General features: G+C 43.0%; 1 protein-coding gene across 1 annotated transcript in view; it reads left to right on the top strand.

The window, feature by feature from the left end:
• The window catches only part of dcc (DCC netrin 1 receptor), a gene marked incomplete at its 5' end in the record, with an annotated part of 921,129 nt that overhangs the window by 559,831 nt on the left and 340,659 nt on the right, over nt 1-20,639 (top strand). Inside the window, one exon of the mRNA XM_078539210.1 lies at nt 18,263-18,419. Within this exon, the coding sequence (XP_078395336.1) occupies nt 18,263-18,419 (157 nt within the window). The remainder of the gene's footprint in view (nt 1-18,262; nt 18,420-20,639) is intronic.

Here is a 20,639-nt window from a genome sequence, read left to right as displayed (position 1 = left end):
TCTTTGCAGATTTTTGTCCTTCCCACAATTGTTTCCTTACCTACATTTTTATCATCAGCAAATTTGGTGACAATATACTCAATCCCTTCATTGAAGTCGTTAATATAGATTGTAAATTGCTGAGGCTTCAGCGCTGATCCGGGCACCACTCTATTAGTTTGTCAAACTGAAATTGATCCATTTTTCCCAACTCTGTTTCCTGTTAGTTAGCCAATCCTCTATCTATGCTAATAATCAACCCCAACACCATGAGCTCTTATCATGTGTTGTAACCTTTTAATTGGCACCTAACTGAATGCCTTTTAGAAATCCAAATGCACTACATCTACTGGTTCCCTTTGTCCACTCTGCTGGTACACCCTAAAAGAACATAAATTTGTCAAATAGCATTTCCCCTTCATAAAACCACGTTGACTTTGCCTGATAGTATTATGATTTTCTAAATGCCCTGCTACTTCCTGTTTAATAATGGATTCTATCATTTTCCCAATGATAGATGTTAGACTAACTGGCCTATAATTTCCTGCTTTCTGTCTCTCTCTTTTCTTGAATAGTGGTGTTGCATTTGGAATTTTCCAATCTGCTGGGACCTTTCCAGAAGCTAAGGAATTTTGGAAGATTACAACTAATGCATCCACTATCTCTGCAGCCTTTGGACCCTAGCATGCAGGCCATCAGTTCTAGGTGACTTGTCAGCCTTTAGTCACATGATTTTTCCTCATAATTTTTCTCTAGTGATTGGGATTGTTTTAAGTTCCTCTCAAGCTTTTCCCCTTGATCTTCTATTATTCTTGGAATTATTTTGTGTCCTCTACCATGAAGATGAATACTAAATACTTTTTCAAACTCTGTCACTTCCATGTTTCCCATTATTAATTCCCCAGTCTCTCTAAGGGACCAACATTTACTTTAGCATTTTTACTTTAGTCCTGATGAAGAGGCATATGGACTCAAAATGTTAACTGTATTCCTCTCCGCAGATGCTGTCAGACCTGCTGCGTTTTTCCAGCTATTTTTTACTTTTGCTTCAGATTTCCAGCATCCGCAGTATTTTGCTTTTACTTTAGCTACCCTCTCTTTTTATATACTGTATATACTTGATCCTGTACACGTTATTGTTTCATTCATTAATCTGTGCAGGATAATGTAGGGCTACCACACTATCAATGTGTCACTTGTTTGTGACCATATGCACAGGGTAATGTAAAGGATTGGATTTTGATACCCAAACAAATCACAGGCATCCTGCAAGAAATCCTAGTCCAACTGCAGCACATCACAGTCCATAACTTTGCAGTACAACAAGGTATCAAAATGGACCATCTACCTGTGCACCAGTAAAGAGATGGCCGGTAATGAGATGACTTTCAGGAGGCTGAGGAGGCAATCACTTCTGTTAGTTGTAAGAGTCCTCCCTGCACCTTCACCATATCCTCAGCAATTTTTTTATTCATTCATGGGATGTGGGTGTCACTGGCTAGGCCAGCATTTATTGCCCATCCCTAATTGCCCTTGAGAAGGTGGTGGGGAGCTGCCTTCTTGAACTGCTGCAGTCCATGTGGTGTAGGTACACCCACAATGCTGTTAGAAAGGGAGTTCCAGGATTTTGACCCAGCGATGTGTTCTCACTGACATTTGCCTGAGAGGTTGGGACTGTTTTCCTTGAAGAAAAGAAGGCTGAGAGGAGGCTTGATAGAGATATTCAAGATCCTGAGGAGTATGGACAGGGTAAATAGTGAAAAACTGTTCCTTCTCATGAGAACATCAAGAACTAGAGGGCACAGATTCAAAATAATGGGCAAAAGGAGTAGAAGTGATGTGAAGAAAAGTTTTTTCACCCAGAGGGTGGTTGGAGTCTGGACGAACTTCCTGAAAGGATGGTGGAGGCAGGTTCGAACGAAGTGTTCAAAAAGGAATTGGGTTGCTACCTGAAAATAAATAATGTGCAAGGTTATAGGGACAAGGCAGGAGAGTAGGATTAGATAGATTGCTCTTTCAGTGAGCCAGTGCAGACTTGATGGGCCGAATGGTCCCCTTCTGCACTGTAAAGATTCTGTGATTCTGTGAAAGCTGCCAAATATATCATTTCTGTCACCTGCTGATGCAAGACCTAATATCATAACAGGAATAATTCTTAGACATAGAATAACTGAGGTGCAATTATTATATTTATTCCTTTAAATGTGATCTGTGTGTCTTTCTTAGTGGTATTTGGTGAGGTGTTATGACTGATGCATTCTGACACTTAATCTATTTGCTTTTCTGTGTGCTGCGGCAGTGACTATACCCGGTCAGCTGGCCGACAGCTATGTGTCTTTGTCGGTCTTCGAGACTGAGGGGGCTGTGAGCAGTGACTAGGAATGGCTTAATTACAGGCTATGCCACATTGTTAACCACAAGGGGCAGGCTGACCATTCTCTTCCAAGCTGCCAACTGGGGGAGCGTGGCGGAAGGGTGCAAATATGTTATCATCCTGAGACAACAACATCGCCCGTGGCCATTTCAAGCTTGCCTGTGACATTGGGCTCTGTTTCAACATCCAAACTGACCTGTGTAAAAGCAAAAGCTCATATCAATGGCTCGCCATATGGATCTGAGGGCCTCTGACAGCAGGCTGAGCACTCATGAGAGGCATATTTGAGCCTTTGGCGTGGGAGGGGTGTGCTCTGCTGCAAGTGCCCATGGTGCGTTAAAATATTTTGATTCCCTCTAACAAACACAACACACGTAACAGGTTGTGGACAGTAATCTTCACTTGCAAAGGTTGCTTGGTCCATTTTCAAGTGACTTCAGTAATTTTTGTTCCCATAGCCACAGGAGGTTCAAAGGAAGTCACTTCCATGCATGTCTAAGCATTCTGAACTCTAAGGAGAACTAGTTAGGCTTTGATGTCACTGAAGAAAGATGAAAAATGCATTGCATGCCGTCTTATTGTAGGCACGAAGGACTCCAGACTGATGCTGGCATTCAGCAGGACTCTGGAATTAGTTAACTATTGCACAGATGCCTGCTGCTTCTTCCATCAATACTTTGAGATGCTTCTTATATTTAGAAATACATAGGCATAGCAACATGTAAACAGGCTCAATAAATCAATGGCAGCACTTACCTTCCATATGAGTAATAGTCTTAATCATGTTAATCGTATTTACTAATCTGTTGCCATATTGCTCTATCTCTTTTTCATCACCTACATATCCAACCTAATATTTTACTGTCTCAGCCCCCAACCCTAGAAGTGAACTTTGTATGAAGAAATATTTTGTGCCTTCTGTTTTAAATTTTTTATATCTAATCTTGTATCTGTAGCCCCTTGATCTTAACCGCGCGACTTATATACACTGTCCTATATGTTTATAATGTTTATAAATACACGCATTTATATACACTGTCCTATATGTTTATAATTTAAAAATGTATTATAGCTGCATTGCTTTTGAGATAAAATCTAGAATTCCATGCACTTATTTTTATCGTCTTTTCAACCCTAGGTAGTTTAATGTCCTGCATTTTACTTGCATGCACAATACCATAAGCTAGAATAGTACCCCCTAAATTTCCCTGCTTCTGTACAGCATTGAGCTTGGTTCCATTCAGAGTATAACACGGTTGTTTTTATTCCCCCAAAGAATCACATTAAACTTACTGACATTGAATTCTATCTGCTATTTATTAGCCCTTTTTCCCATCATATCCATATTCCTTCGCAGCTACCTTTGGCATTCTAAAGCATTAACTATACATTCTAGATAAAAGCAAAAAACTGCAGATGCTGGAAATCCAAAACAAAAACAAAAATACTTGGAAAAACTCAGCAGGTCTGGCAGCATCTGCGGAGAGGAGCACAGTTAACGTTTCGAGTCCGAATGACCCTTCAACAGAACTAAGTAAAAATAGAAGAGAGGTGAAATATAAGCTGGTTTAAGGGGGGGGCGGTGGTGGGACAAGAAGAGCTGGATAGAGGGCCAGTGATAGGTGGAGATAACCAAAAGATGTCACAGATAAAAGGACAAAGAGGTGTTGAAGGTGGTGATATTATCAAAAGGAATGTGCTAATTAAGGGTAGAAAGCAGGATGAGCAAGGTACAGATAGCCCTAGTGGGGGTGGGGTGGGGGGAAAGGATTGAAATAGGCTAAAAGGTAGAGATAAAACAATGGATGGAAATACACTTAAAAATAATGGAAGTAGGTGGGAAAAGAAAAATCTATATAAATTATTGGAAAGAACAAAAAGGAGGGGGAAATTCGGAAGGGGGTGGGGATGGAGGGGAGAGTTCATGATCTAAAATTGTTGAACTCAATATTCAGTCCGGAAGGCTGTAAAGTGCCTAGTCGGAAGATGAGGTTACTATACATTCTATTTTGGTGTCACCTGTAGATTTCGACAGTATTTCTTCTATGCCAACATCCAGCTCATTGATCTACACATATGGTCACAGAGGTGAACACAGGGGGACACCCATACCTACTTCAAACCATTCTGACAAACTGCCCTCAACTACTCTCTGCTTTCTTCCTTCTAACCAGTTTTTGACCCAGTTTGCTAACCCCTCCCTAATTCCAGAACCCTTGATCTATTGGTCTACATCATACGTGAACAATAACAACTTGGTTGAGGCAGGAGAGGACAGCTGATGCTTGTGGAATCATATATCAGCACAAGTCAACATATTATTCAGGAGAAGCATAAAATTGGAAGAATGAAAAATTATATTCAGCTGACTTGACTATTCTGGTGCCTCCAGCTTGCATTAAATACTCTGAGTTTGGCACTAGAGCTGACATTATTACATCAGGTTGGAATCACACTTACCCATCACTTGAGTAATGATTAGCTGCATTAGATCAGAGGCTGCAGATGATTGTGGAGTGGGTTAATCACGGGAAATATTGTGTTCTCTGTGAATAGAGAGATCTATTATGACTATTCTGGCTCATAATGGTGATACACAGAAGACTGCAATCAGAGAAAAGGGCAGGATCTCCTGACAATTATTGTTGTCATTTTGTTGCCAGAAAGCAAGGCAAGTATTTTCCAAGCAAATCTAGAGATGTAATGTAATCATTTTCTTTTGTGGAGTGGGTGTTTATGTGTTAGTTGAGTTGGGAAAATACTCGTCTCCACACACAAAACAGGTCAGAGCGACAGTTTAATATTAGCTGTTACTTAAGAGAAGGCATTTGAGTAGCACAGCTGGTGGAACCTGCAGCAGGATCTAGTGGTGACTCATTTGAGGGTGTTTATAACCTCAGACAGAGCACAATTCTGAACTTACAATACCAGCGCATGGTGAGCAAATTTACTCACATGAAGCGATAATACCAACAATGGGCTGATTGGGCCTAATTGCCTGTTTCCATGTTGTAACCTCTATGGAGTTTATGTATATTTCATTTTGATTACATATTTACACTTATCTGGTCTTTTTGCAAATCACTAGCTACCAGCCCTAGGGTAGATTTGAAAATCTTTTTCTTTCCCAAACTTATCACTTTACTGCGTATGGAACCTTGCTGTACGCAAGTTGGTTGCCGTGCTTCCTACATGACAGTGACTACTATTCAAAAGTACCTCATTGGAAAGTGTTTCTGCTCATATTGCGATCAAGAAAGATACGAGATGAATGCAATCCTTTACAAATTATTTATGAAGAAAGATCAGATTTACTGGACTTTACAGATGTTACCTGTTCCTAACCATACTGATTATCTAATCTGTTAAAGATCTCAATTTTGTGCAGTCAACAGTATAGGTTTTTGCTGCATTCTTTTCTAAGTACTTGAAGTTTGATTGTACTTATGAGTCTGTTATAATCTTTTCACTAATCTGTTTAACTTGAATTGTGCCTCTTGGCTGATACGAAGTTCATTATTGGTATGCACAGCCAGCCCCCTCCCAATGAACAAGCGATAAAACTGTGTGTATGTGACACAGTATGAGAAGTGTATATGAAACAGATAAAACTTAATGTAGCTGACCCTTTCTCTGCTAGAGTGTGTGATTACCATTAATTGCTTATGACTGCATATGGTGGTAACGGCTTGATTTTCAATAAAAAACACAGCATAGATCAATTAAAAAGAATTACTGGTACAAACAAATAAGGTGACTAATTAATGTGCTTATTCCATTGGTGTGTTTTGAAAATAGAATTTTTTTTTTTATTTTTGCCTGGTGGTATCACTAGCCATGGGAGTTCTAATAATTCATGGGATTCTGCACTTTAGCTTTGAAAAGCTCAATCACTGTAAAATTAAATGTGAACTTTTGACTCCTCATTTCCTCCTGCCACTTTATCTGTCCTGTCCTGGAAACATTTGATGTTCTGTTCCACATGTTAGGCCTGTAGGCACCAAGGTAGTCATGCAGGCTGAATATAAGTGCCATTAACACTGCATTACCTCACAAGAAAACAACCATTCTTAATACATGAGACTAGATGGTGAAATCCAATGTGTGAGATACTGTAGACAAACCCAGCTGTGTCTTCACCTGGCCAGCCAAACACCTGCGTTTTTAGTATGGTGCCTGCCTAGGAACAAGGAGTGGAAATGCTCATTGATTCTGTTTCTTCACTCTTTCGACTGAGGCAACTGATGCTGACTATTTCATTCACATTGCTCAGGCCTCATGCCAGAAACAAAAGGGCAGGCAGTTTGACCACTCCACTGATTTCGTGCCTGTTTCAGTTGGAAGGTTAAAATGACCTGCAGTGTCTCTGTAAACCTGGTGCATTTTATAACTCCAGATGAAGTTGAAAATAGCTCAGTGACTGCAATGCCACATACAGTAATTCCAGGAGCACCTAAGATCTTAATCATTAGGGAACCTTGGTTTTCAAGGGATATTGGCGATCTGGTTAAGAAGAAGAGAGAGGTGTATAGCAGGTATAGGCAACAAGAAGCAAATGAGGTACTTGTAGAGTATAGAAAATGTGAGAAAATACTAAAAAAGGAAATCAGGAAGGCAAAAAGAGGTTGCTTTGGCAGATAATGTGAAGGTAAACCTGAAGGGTTTCTACAAGTATATTAAGAGTAAAAGGATAGTAAGGGACACAATTGGTCCCCTTGAAGATCAGAGTGGCCATCTATGTGTGGAGCCTCACGAGATGGGGGAGATCTTAAACAGTTTTTTTGCATCAGTATTTACTCAGGAAACTGGCATAGTATATAAGGAAGGAAGGGAAACAAGCAGTAGTTTCATGGAACATATAGAGATTAAAGAGGAGGAGGTGCTTGCTGCCTTACAGCGAATAAAGGTAGATAAATCCCCCGGGCCTGACATAATATTCCCTCGGACCTTGAGGGAGACTAGTGTAGAAATTGCAGGGGCCCTGGCAGAAATATTTAAAATGTCCTTAGCCACGGGTGAGGTGCCGGAGGATTGGAGGGTAGCTCATGTTGTTCCGTTGTTTAAAAAAGGCTCCAAAAGTATACCAGGTAATTACAGGCCAGTGAGCCTGACGTCAGTAGTAGGTAAATTATTGGAAGGTGTTCCGAGAGATCGGATATATAATTATTTGGACAGCCAAGGGCTGATTAAGGATAGTCAGCATGGCTTTGTGCGTGGTAGGTCGTGTTTAACGAACCTTGTAGAGTTTTTCGAGGAGGTTACCAAGAAAGTAGATGAAGGAAAGTCTGTGGATGTTGTCTACATGGACTTTAGTAAGACCTTTGACAAGGTCCCACATGGGAGGTTAGTTCAGAAGGTTCAGACACTTGGTATCCATGGAGAGGTTGTAAACTGTATTCGAAATTGGCTGTGTGGGAGAAGATAGAGAGTGGTAGTGGATGATTGCTTCTCATACTGGAGGTCTGTGACTAGTGGTATGCCTCAGGGATCTGTACTGGGACCATTGTTGTTTGTTGTCTATATCAATGATTTGGATGATAATGTGGTGAATTGGATCAGCAAGTTTGCTGATGACACTAAGATTGGAGGCGTTGTGGACAGCGAGGAAGGCTTTCAAAGCTTGCAGAGAGATCTGGACCAACTGGAAAAATGGGCCAGAAAATGGCAGATGGAATTTAATGCGGAAAAGTGTGAGGTGTTACATTTTGGAAGGTCAAACCAAGGTAGGACATACACAGTAAATGGTAGGGCACTGAGGAGTGCGGAGGAACAAAGGGATCTGGGAGTTCAGATACATAATTCCCTGAAAGTGGCGTCATGGGTAGACAAGGTTGTAAAGAAAGGTTTTGGCATACTGGCCTTCATAAATCAAAGTATTGAGTATAGGAGTTGGGATGTTATGGTGAGATTGTATAAGACATTGATGAGGCCAACTTTGGAGTATTGTGTGCAGTTCTGGTCGCCTAACTACAGGAAGCATATCAGTAAGATTGAGAGAGTGCAGAGAAGATTTACTAGGATGTTGCCGGGTCTTAAGGAGTTGAGTTAAAGGGAAAGATTAAACAGGTTAGGACTTTATTCCTTGGAGCGTAGAAGAATGAGGGGAGATTTGATAGAAGTTTACAAAATTGTGAGGGGTATAGACAGAGTAAATGCGAGTAGGCTCTTTCCACTTAGATTAGGAGAAATAAACACGAGAGGACATGGCTTTAGGGTGAAAGGGGAAAGGTTTAGGGGGAACATTAGGGGGAACTTCTTCACTCAGAGAGTGGTGAGAGTGTGGAACGAGCTACCATCTGACGTGGTAAATGCGGGCTCACTCTTAAGTTTTAAGAATAAATTAGATAGATACATGGATGGGAGAGGTCTGGAGGGTTATGGACTAGGTGCAGGTCAATGGGACTAGCGGAATAATATTTCGGCACAGACTAGAAGGGCCAAATGGCCTGTTTTCTGTGCTGTAGTGTTCTATGGTTCTATGGTTCCTGCAGTGGTTGGCAGGGATCTCTGCTCCTAAAATCCTCTTGATTCATTCTACCCACCCTGAGTTCTGCAAAGTAGAGGTCTAACACCTTTATCATTTGATCAGAGAAAAGAGAAATTAACGTTTCTGTTGTAAAATCTACATAAGAACTAAAAAAGGACAGTATGGGAGACCTTTTATAGAACTCACCAAAGCCAAGATGGGAGAGGAGAGCAACAGGTAAAGATCAGGAGTCAGCTATGGTAGCTTAACTATACAAGGAGAAAGGTACTGGCTGCAAAATTCAGCTCCATAGCATCGTTAGAGACAGCATAACGGAAGCTGGAGGCCATTCGAGTGGGGTTTCTCTGTGTTTGGTTGATGTGCCTGCCACAGCTGGAAGCTTATAGAAGTAGCAGGAGCTGGGTGGCATCATTGGTAAGTGTGTGAGGATGAGGTAGAGGATCTGGATGTTGGGCCTCAGTCCTAAGAGCCAAGGGCTGCTAATGGGTGATTGATTGGGGTGTAGTGCATTGGCTGGTGGAGTGATAGGTCATGTGAAGATGTATTCACTGTCTTTAACAACCCGCCTGAGGTCATTACACTTGTTGTGACACTGCTCCCAGGTCCTCGAAGCCTGACTGCAGGAACTGACCTCCTTGACCACCTGACCTTCCCTTCAGAAGCTGGCCCTTGATTGTGTCCTGGCCTGTCTGTTGAAACATGACATCTTTCCCCCTGTCCATCTCCACTAATTCACTACTATGGTCTCGAACACCTTTAACACTCCCTCTGGTGGTGAGTTTGGAGGCAGGAAGAGCATTTGATTAGGTGGATGGTGGTGTACCTGAACCCCACCACCTTCCCGCCTCAGCCAGAATTAAGTTCTGGGTAGGGAGGCCCATGGTCGACCTTCCCACCCTGCTGCCAATTGAGGCCCTTCAGTGACCAATTGAGACCACTTAAGGGCCTCATCCTGTCACCGCTGCTATTGACCCAGCTTCAGGAGGGCCTGTTGCCAAACGGTGTGCTGTGGCCAGCTTGTCATCTCTTGGTGAGTGGGGGACCCCTTGATGAAAGGCACTCGGCACCCGATCGAGGGACTGAACATAGGAAAGGTGGGGGGGGCTGCTGAGAGCCACTTCCTGCCCTTGCTGCTGACCCCCATTGCATCTCTCACCCTGCGACCCCCATCCTGCAAGCCCCAACACCCCACCCCCCCATCCCACCCCCCACATTACTTACCCGTGGCCTGGATCACTCCGTGGTCCTGGAACTCCGGTGTCTGTCCTTCCCGCAGCAGCCACGGGCTCCTTAGTGGCACTGCTGAGCAGAAGAGTTTCCAGCCTCTGATTGACTGGTGACTTTTGGTGGGTGAGACCTGGGGTCTTGATTCCAAAGGTGGGCCTGCTGCTGGCCCTGGCACTGCCTGATTGGCTTGTGGTTCGGCAGTCCTTCCAGAAGGAGGCAGCGCAGGTCCCTCGCCAGCTTTCCAGCCAGTAGATGACACCCTCCCGCCCACCCCATGCCTTTACGAAATTCCGCCACTGTATCTGTGACCCTAGGAGACCTCTCTCCGCCATAGAGTTCCATTTTCCTGCAGCATTGCAGGAATAATTGCAGCATTGATATCCATCAGCATATTCTTGTGATTCAGTGCAGCTTCCTTTTAAGAAGAAGGAAAAAAACAGTTCAGCTCAGTATTCTTATTTCCCAGTTTTTACTGTTTTTTCGTTCTGGGTTGCCTTTAGGAAGACCAGGCTGGCAGTACCGTGGCCAGGATTTTCCCGTCAGCGAGTGTGGGGGCGGGGCCCGCTCGCCGGCGCGTAAAATGACGCTCGATGACTTCGGGCGGAACTCCTGATGTCACCGCGCCCCATTTAAATTTTCAGGTCGGTGGGGTCTCTGCAAAATCAGCTGTGCACCCGCCGACCTGTCAATGGCCTATTGAGGCCATGGACAGAGTCATTAAACTAACCAATGGACGTGCCCGTCCAACTTTAAGGTTGGCGGGCAGCCAGGAGCCCTGGCGGGAATTAGAGAAAGCACGAAACCTCATCCAGGGTGCGATGAGGTTTCATGTAGGTTTTTAATAATTTAGTTAAAGAGTTTTTAAAAGTTATGGACATGTCCCAACTCATGTGACACTGTCACATGAGGGAACATGTCTGGGATTTTTTTTTTTTGTTTTTATTATTTTCTACAGTACAGCCGATGTCCCTGAGGCAGCACTTAGCCTCAGGGAGATGAGTGTGCTCTTTTGTGCGCATGTGCGAAATAGCGCACTCTTGGGTTTAGGGATTTCCCCCCCCCCCCCGCCCGCACAGGGAACGATTAGTGCTTCCATGCCGATGCCACGCTGGGTGGACCTTAATAGGCCCGCTCACATAAAATGGCGGCACGCCCCTGATCGGATGCGCTGATTGGAGGCACGCCTCCGCGTGCCCACTCTTCAACTTTCCCCCAGACAGGGGGAAAATTCTGCCCCATGTGTTATCAGCACAGCTGCTCAGATCACTGCTGAGCAGAAAGGCAGTCAGCAGTATGGCTCCTGTTTGGCCCAATGCTACCATCTGGCAAACTAAGAAGCAGCACCAAGATTGCATGCTGCCTACCTTCATGGCAGGTTGCGACACCCAATTCCCAGAGCAAAAAACAGTACGAACCAATTTTTAGACCACTTTGTGAAAAAGGTTGCTAACAGTTCTCCTTAAAAAGCTAGAAAGAATTTTAAAAATGCTAAACAACACTATTGTTATCCTGAAGCTGTGAAAGACACTAAATAAGTATACATTTTTCCTTTTTTACTTTCGTTTTTCTTTAAAATGCTATGTCAAATGGAAAAAAATCATCTAATTCAGGCTATACGAATGAATGAGAAAGGCAAAATATTAGCAAAGCAGTAACTTCAAAGGGAATGTCGGTCCAAATTTGCAGTGCGAATAACATCTATTAGCGCTTACTGTTATTACAGGGTAAATTGGACAGCAACATCTGGAGTACGTATATGCACAGCTAAATGCAGAAATCCAGAATTCACTGCCCAAGTTACAGTTTCCCATCCACAGTTTAACAGTTCCTCCCCGACAGGCTCTTCATTGAAATACATGTAAGCAAATGAGGTTTTGATACTTACCTAACAGTTACCACTAAACAAGGCAAATTAATTTAGGTTGGGTCATTCAGGTGTAAGCGAATTTTTAATGATGTGTTTCACATATTCTGCTACAGCAGAATTTTGGCTTAAAGGAAAAACAACTTTCAAACCTCATAGACTTCACCAAGTCTACAGAAAAATTCCATCACTTGTGCATATGATGCCAGAATAAGGAAGCCACACACTTTAAAGTATTAAGCATCTTCAAACGGTCAGCAAGTTCTTGAATAAATGAATTCATGTGAAAGCGAAATTTGCCTGGATAGGATATCAGACATTTGCATTCTTTGTGGCTTCATATTCACCTAACAACCTTTGCACGGGACACATTACTCAATTGTAGAATTAAACCATGATGTAGGGATACTTATTGAACACCCTGTGCATTCTTTAGCTCTGAAGAAGGGTCATACAGGCGCGAAACGTTAACTCTGTTTCTCTCTCCACAGATGCTGCCAACCTGCTGAGTTTTACCAGCATTTTCTGTTTTTATTTCAGATTTCCAGCACCCGCAGTGTTTTGCTTTTACCCTGTGCATCCTGTTCTATTTTGCAGTTTGTCTTTTCTTAAATTTGGCATAGGTTTGGGTTTCCTTTAAAAATATGGTATAACCATAGTAATACTAAGGAAATGAAATTTCACTTCAAAGCCCTTATTAATTTCCTTGTCTTTAACTTAGCATATCAGCGTACCATTCTAATTGATATTGCTATATTTAATATGAAAACATTGGGCAGAATTTAAGGCCCCTTCATGTCAGGGGAGGGGCCATAAAATGCAGCGAGCCATTCAAAACTCCATTGGGCAGGATTTTTACCTCGTCGGGTGGGCACAGCAGGCAGGCCCGGGAGTGGCCACGAAATTGACTGCTGCCCTCGATCGGGCCCCGACCGTGACTTCACACTGGCTGAGCAATTAATGGCCAGCCAGCATGTGAATAGTGTGCTGCAACGCTCAGCGCTGCCGGGGTGGGAGCTGGAGGAGGGCGAGCGTGGAAGTTTGCACATGCGCGTGGGTGCACGCACCAAAAGCTCCCTGAAGGCACACAGCTGCCTCAGGGAGCTGAAGGTTTATAACATTACAATAAAGATTTGAAAAATAAGGTACACATGTCCCCTCATGTGACTCTGTCACATGAGCAGGGACACGTTATAAATGTTTTATTTTTAATTAACATCGGAAACCTCGCCCGTGGGGGAGGTTTCCTCAAAAATCCAAAAGCTGCTAGCCTCTCGCCTGCCCGCCAACCAAACAGCTGGACAGGCAGCAAAAAAATCCAAAACATCCAATTTAATTAATTGATTAAGGGCCTTAATAGGCCTCTTAATTGTCAGCGGGTGCGCTGCTACCTCTCGCTTGCGCCCAGCAAGCGAAATATCGTGAGAGTGCGCGATGACTTCAGGACGCTCGCATGACATCATCGCGCACTAATTTACTCTCGCTCGGGTCGGGCACGTGCCCACCCGACAAGGGAAAACTCCTGCCCAATGACTTCGGTGGGACTGTAAAATTTTGCCCATTATCATAATTCACCTCATTGTACCTTTGTTTCGCTTCCTTATATTTAGAATATCAAGATGCAATGTTTGGAGGTCTTTTGGCGCAGCGGTATGGGCTTCTTCCAGGTGCTGCTGTTAGGAAATTGAGATAGTTTAAATGAGTTATATGTATATTTGGATGTGTTAAGAATAAGGCATATCTTTAAATTTAAGTTTAATTTATATATTTTTTGTATTTGTGGGTTAAAAGATGAAACCTGGGATCTAGTTTATTTTTTAAGTGGAGAAAGCAGGTCAAAAGCTCTGTTTGTATACCTGCATTTCTAATGAGTTTTTTATGATTGTTGAAGAGAAGTTAAAACAAACACAAGAGTAGAAAAAAACCTGTGCTGTTGCCCAGCAACAGGGGTCCAGAGAGGGAGACACACATGCACGCACGCACACATGCACGCACACACAAACACACACAGAAAAAGCAGCAATTTGAGTTAAGTTGAAAACAGCTGCCAGGGAGAGACTAGAGCAAAATAGCAGATAGCGAGTCCCAAACTGAAGTTGAAGCCAAGACTCAAGAGAAGCTAGACAGGAGAGGAAACTGCTGAAGCAGGTTACAGGAACTAAGGAGAAAGCCCCAAGAAGACCTTCTAGTCAAAGGAAGGACATAAACCTAGAAAAGTTCCTATAAAGTGAAATTAAAAGTGAGGAGCAGAGGAAGGCTCCAAGCTTCAAGCTTAAAGGAAGAAAAGCTGCAGGAAGCAGATTTAAAGTGAGAGGTCAGAAAGTCCAAAGGGACAGCTGAAGGTCTATAACTCTTTACAATGGGCATGTGAAACAGTGGTACTGATGACGGCTGAGTCGGTGAGGGAGAATGCATGGAAGACAGCTTGAATGCAAGTGGTGACCCGGGGAGAAGAACATCAAAGGAGAATTTGAAACCCTGGAAGTGGACCTTTGTGGAAGGCATCTGAGAAAGAGCGTAGGTTTGGGAGAAGATTCCAAAGCAAGTTCTTGGGGAGTGGAGATTGGAACCCTCATGTGGAAGACGGAGTTCAGTGAGACTGGTTTGCTCACGGTGTGACAAGCGTCTGAGGGGAGTTGATGAGAGATCCATAGCATCTGTTTGGGGTGGCATCTGTCACGTGGGCGTCATTCAGATCTTCAGTTCAGCGGGTGCACTGTGGAGTTGGCTGCGCACCTGCCGAACTGTCAAAGGCCTATTAAGGCCATTTAAAAACTAATTAAAATAATTAACTGAGCTGCCCATTAAATCTTGAGGTTGGCGGGCAGGCGAAGAGCCCAGGTGGCCTTCTCATTTTTCATGAAACCTCATCCATGGGCGGGATGAGCTTTCATGAAGGTTTTTAAAGTTTAATAAAAATTTTTAATAAAATTAATTGACATTTCCCAGATCATGTGACACTGTCACATGAGGGGACGTATCTTAAAATCTTTTTTTCCTTTATTAAAATTTTTAAAAATCACACTAATCTCCCTGAGGCAGCTCTGTGCCTCAGAGAGATTTCTGTGCTGTTTCACGCGCATGCACGCATGTGCGAAAGAGCACAGGCCACCGACTCAGCCTACTCCCACCGCCCGCAGGCGGCCATCGGCTGCGCACCTGCCCATGCCCGCACCCGCCCAACCCCCCCCCAGTCAAGGCTCAGAGTCTGTGCTGAGCAGCTAAAATTGATGATGATAACATTGGAGGTAAAGCTAAAGGATGAAGGTGCTGCAAGTTCAGGGGGAGATAGATTAGTGTGAGAAAGGAAGTGGAGAAACGGAAAAGGCCAATATTATAATGAAAAGATCGAGAGATGATAAGAGGTCAGAAGGGTGGTGGAGTTCCGGGGGTGGCAGGAGAGGGGTTGGTGTCCATGAGGACATTGAAGGGACCAAGGGACCAAGGCAAAGGGACCAGCTTGTTGGGTAAAGAGAAACCCTGGAGTCAAAGCTGGCAGAAGACTTGCTAGCACCATGTTGAGCTCCGAATTTGTTGAGGTGGGGGCGTAGAATGATGAGGTTGAAATTCTTGCTGAGGGAGGTCGTCAGTGGGTCAGAGGGAATATTGAAAATCCAACAGCAGCTTATGTTAGAAGGAGTGACAGAAGGAGATACGAGGGCAGCATGGGCAGGAGCAGAGAACAAGGAGGTAACCAAAAGTTGTTTTAGTTTCTGGTGACCAAAAAGAGGAGAAAATGGATTTCAGCTACTTTGTTTCTGGTTTGATGCTTCTTTTATAACTAATTTATTAAAAATGTATGGAATTTCTACTGTCACATTTTACACATTCAGGTATCAATGTATAAATGGAAAATATATTTGATCAAAGAATGCGAGAACGAAGGTTTGAAGATAAGTTGAAACCATTGCCTTCTGAAAAGTTACCTTCAAGTATATAATAATGTTGGACAAAATTTTGTAATGCACTAAATCTATTTTTGCTTATTCTGGAAACAAACTGTACAGGTTACCTGATATACAGGAGCGAAGGAACAGTAGTAGGCTATGTGGTCGTTTAGGCCCTCGAGCCTACTCTGTCATTTAATTCTGCACTTCATCTCCATTTAACTGCTCCATTTCTCTTGAAATGATGCCTCAAATTCTTGACTAAGTGTTGAAATCCCACACAAAAACAGAATTACCTGGAAAAACTCAGCAGGTCTGGCAGCATCGGTGGAGAAGAAAAGAGTCGACGTTTCGAGTCCACATGACCCTTCAACAGAACTGATTATAGTTAGGAGAGGGGTGAAATATAAGCTGGTTTAAGGTGGGGGGGCGGGGGGAGAGAAGTTGAGGGTGGGGTGGTTATAGGGACAAGCAAGCAGTGATAGGAGCAGATAATCAAAAGATGTCACAGACAAAAGGATCAAAGAGGTGTTGAAGGTGGTGATATTATCTAAGAAAAGTGCTAATTAAGAATGGATGGCAGGACACTCAAGGTACAGCTCTAGTGGGGAATGGGTGGAAAGGCTGACAAGGTATTAGTTGTAGATTTAAAAATAATGGAAATAGGTGGGGAAAGAAAAATCTATATAAATTATTGAAAAAAACAAAAGGGAGGGGGAAGAAACGGGGTGGGGATGGGGGGAGGAAGCTTAAGATCTAAAGTTGTTGAATTCAATATTCAGCCCGAAAGGCCGTAAAGTGCCTAGTCGGAAGATGAGGTGCTGTTCCTCCAGTTTGCGTTGGGCTTCACTGGAACAATGCAGCATGCCAAGGACAGACATGTGGGCAAGAGAGCAGGGTGGAGTGTTAAAATGGCAAGTGACAGGGAGGTTTGGGTCTTTCTTGCCGACAGACCACAGGTGTTCTGCAAAGCGGTCACCCAGTTTGCGTTTGGCCTCTCCAATGTAGAGGAGACCGCATTGGGAGCAATGAATGCAGTAGACTAAGTTAGGGGAAATGCAAGTGAAATGCTGCTTCACTTGAAAGGAGTGTTTGGGCCCTTGGACGGTGAGGAGAGAGGAAGTGAAGGGGCAGGTGTTGCATCTTCTGCGTGGGCATGGGAAGGTGCCATAGGTGGGGGTTGAGGAGTAGGGGGTGATGGAGGAGTGGACCAGGGTGTCCTGGAGGGAACGATCCCTATGGAATGCCGCCAGGGGGGGTGAAGGGAAGATGTGTTTGGTGGTGGCATCATGCTGGAGTTGGCGGAACTGGCAGAGGATGATCCTTTGAATGCGGAGGCTGGTGGGGTGATAAGTGAGGACAAGGGGGACCCTATCATGTTTCTGGGAGGGAGGAGAAGGCGTGAGGGCGGATGCGCGGGAGATAGGCCGGACACGGTTGAGGGCCCTGTCAACGACCGTGGGTGTAAAACCTCGGTTAAGGAAGAAGGAGGACATGTCATAGGAACTGTTTTTGAAGGTAGCGTCATCAGAACAGATGCGACGGAGGCGAAGGAACTGAGAGAATGGGTTGGAGTCGTTACAGGAAGCGGGGTGTGAGTAGCTGTAGTCGAGGTAGCTGTGGGAGTCGGTAGGCTTGTAATGGATATTGGTGGACAGTCTATCATCAGAAATTGAGACAGAGAGGTCAAGGAAGGGAAGAGAAGTGTCAGAGATGGACCATGTGAAAATGATGGAGGGGTGGAGATTGGAAGCAAAATTAATAAATTTTTCCAGGTCCCGACGAGAGCATGAAGCAGCACCGAAGTAATCATCGATGTACCGGAGAAAGAGTTGTGGGAGGGGGCCGGAGTAGGACTGGAACAAGTTGAAATCACACTCCTGGCTGCTCAAAAAAACGGGGTTCACCAATCTGGGCCAAGTTCCTTCACTGGGAAAAGTTGTTCCTGGGTTTGGGAAAGAGCCAAAAAAGTGGCACTGATGATGCAGTTATCAAGATGTCTATGGTGTTAATTGACAATCGTTTTCTGAGCTTAAGGGTCAAACTAACGATAAAATGACTAAGTAGAAATTGAATAAATAATGAGGAATATATAAATCAACGCGTGGAATATATGTGGAATGTTTATAATCACTGAGGGAAAGTATTTGCCATATTCACATCCTCCATTAATAACAGTTTTATATATTGTTCCCTGAAGAGTTGCCTTACCTGTCCTAATGAAGTTTTAATGTGCTTTTAGAATTATAGTTTTTTAAATATTTTTTGAAATGATCAGTTTTTATTCCCTGTCCTTTTCTTTCTCCTTTGTTCATTAACATGCTCCTTATAACCTAATAATGACGCAACTCATTCACAAATCCTGGTAACCCTATCAGTTCCCACACTGAGAATCCTATGCCTACCTGCCTCACTGACCAGTTCCTCTCCTCCTCAACCCTCAGCCTTACCAAACTCCGGTGTCCTTCCCTCTGCCCCTCGAGATGTGGTCCCTGTCCTGGTTTCCAGCCGTTTTGTCCGACTCAGCTGGCGTCCACCCGCCGAGACGCATGGGAGTATTCAGACGTACACAGTTTACTTCACCAGGGAAAGTGTTAACAGGTAGGTGTGGAATGGAAATGCACACAGACCTGTGCCTTAAATGGTTTAATCAAATCTGTCATTGCTGCACATCTTGAAATTGCCAAGTTAATGTTTTCTGTCATTATCCTATCCATGGCAGTATGTTTTCATGTTTTTCCAATAATTTGTTGCTCCTACTGTCTATATCACTTAATACCTGTCAATATGTTTTCTCTTCTCTAAATTTTGTACTCCAATTTTAATGAATGTGCATCCGTCTGCTCTATCTGTTTGTTGCCCTTTTCATATTCCACTTAAGCCAAGGATATTCTCCCTTGCCCATAAGATTGCCTGACTCTGCCTCATCTCAGCTCATCTGCTGCTGAAACCCTCATCCATTTCACTATTCCAATGCCTGGTTTCCATGTTCTACCCTCCATAAACTTGAGGTCATTCAAAACTCTCTTCTGCATGTTCTAACTTTCACCAAGTTCCATTCATCCATCACCCCTGTGCTGGCTGACCTACATTGGCTCCCAGTTAAGATTTAAAAATTCTCATCCTTGCTTTTAAATCCCTCAATGGTCTCGCCGCTTGTCATCTCCAGCCCCCAGACCCTCTGAGATATCTGCACTCTCCCAATTTTGGTCTCTGGTGCATCATTGATTTTAATTGCTCCTTGCACTGTTCCTCCTCTCTTCCCTCATTTAAGATGCTCCTTAAAACCTACCTTTTTGACCAAGTCAAAAAGTTTTTGCTCATCTGATCTAATACCTTCTTATGTGTCTCCATGTCAAATTTTGTTTTGTGTGAATGTGAAGCAACTTGAGATGTTTTATAATGTTAAAGGTTCCATTTTAATGCAAATTTTTTTGAGTGAGTCAATTTTAATTTACTGACTACCATTGTGTACTTCATGTGTATTCATCTACCTTTGCCTCTTTCAGTCTGTCACCCTTTCTCTTCGTCAGTTTCATTTCCTTTTATTTGTTCATCTTTTGCAAACTGGTAATCATTAGAATCATGCCTGAAAACTACCCTGCCCTGCCCTTTCTGCTTATTACTTGTTTCAAGGGTTTATGGTCATTTTTCTGACAGTCAGTAAAATTTTATTCACCTTACCTCCAGTTATTCAATCGCTCTTCCATTTTATTTGCATTTTGACTCTGCTGAAAAGGTTATATAATTTATTTGTGAAGTTCTCAGTTGGTTACAGCCAAAAAGAAATTTCCCGATGCTCCATTGCTGATAGTAACAAGAAGTGCAGTGATTATTTTCTCTGTACCATGCTGTCATTTTGGTGTAAAATCTTCAGGGAGCAACTGTTGTATCCTTTGTAATGATTAATTGCTAGTTAGGAATAATTTTCTAGTTAAACAGTGTAAATAATGTTTGTTCACATGTTCTATGTTGGGAGATTTCTTCAGCTGTTATTAAACCCCTGCTTCAACAGATATCTCAGGTAAATCACTTCTTCCCTAAAGGTGGCCAATTATACATTGTTACATATCTTGGAGAAACCTTTTATTGCTTGGATGATTCACAAGGTGGTAAATATAATTATTTACTGGAACCTTGCCACTAATCTTATTATCACTCCTACAAACTGCTGTGAGTGTAGGAATAAGAGACAAATATAGTGACTTGTAAAAGGTACAGTACATCCCACCTTTGTAAATTAATCATCAGAAATGCTTGTAGTATACAACTGATCAGTCAGTATTTGAAAGAGACAGACACATTAATCACCAAGACAGAGCAAAAACATTACTATAGCTTTTGCCTTTCAGATGCTGACTGACCTGCTGTGTGTTGCTATTTTTATTTTGGAGTTCAAGCATTTACAGTTCCTCTTTGTGTTATTTTTAATGTCCCTTCTAAATTTGGTTTCCTTCATTATTATCGATTCCAGCCTTCCAGTAGTGTACTAAAAATGCGTTCTGATTTTCTTCATTTCCTCCTTTTCCATCAGATGCATAACTGTCAACTGAGATTTTCACTGTATGATATTGTGAGGAGCAATGCTATTGAATATTGCCTAGAGGGTACTTAAATGCCCAGTAGTGTTTAAAATGCTGACTGGGGAAGGCTGAGTACATCAGTTAAACACAACAGAACATTATCATCACTGCTTTGATAACACTGGTGCTGAAAAATAGCTGAAAGATATTTCACAGATCTGGAAGAACACGTCCTGTGATTATTTACAAGCCGTAATCGTTTCTTTACAGTACAGAGTTGTCTATCTAATAAAACTTA

This window comes from Cetorhinus maximus, chromosome 1 (assembly GCF_964194155.1).
Source record: "Cetorhinus maximus chromosome 1, sCetMax3.hap1.1, whole genome shotgun sequence".
Taxonomy (NCBI): Eukaryota; Metazoa; Chordata; class Chondrichthyes; order Lamniformes; family Cetorhinidae; genus Cetorhinus; species Cetorhinus maximus.
Note: the sequence above shows the minus strand (reverse complement) of the source record. Positions and strands in the feature narration are given on the sequence as shown.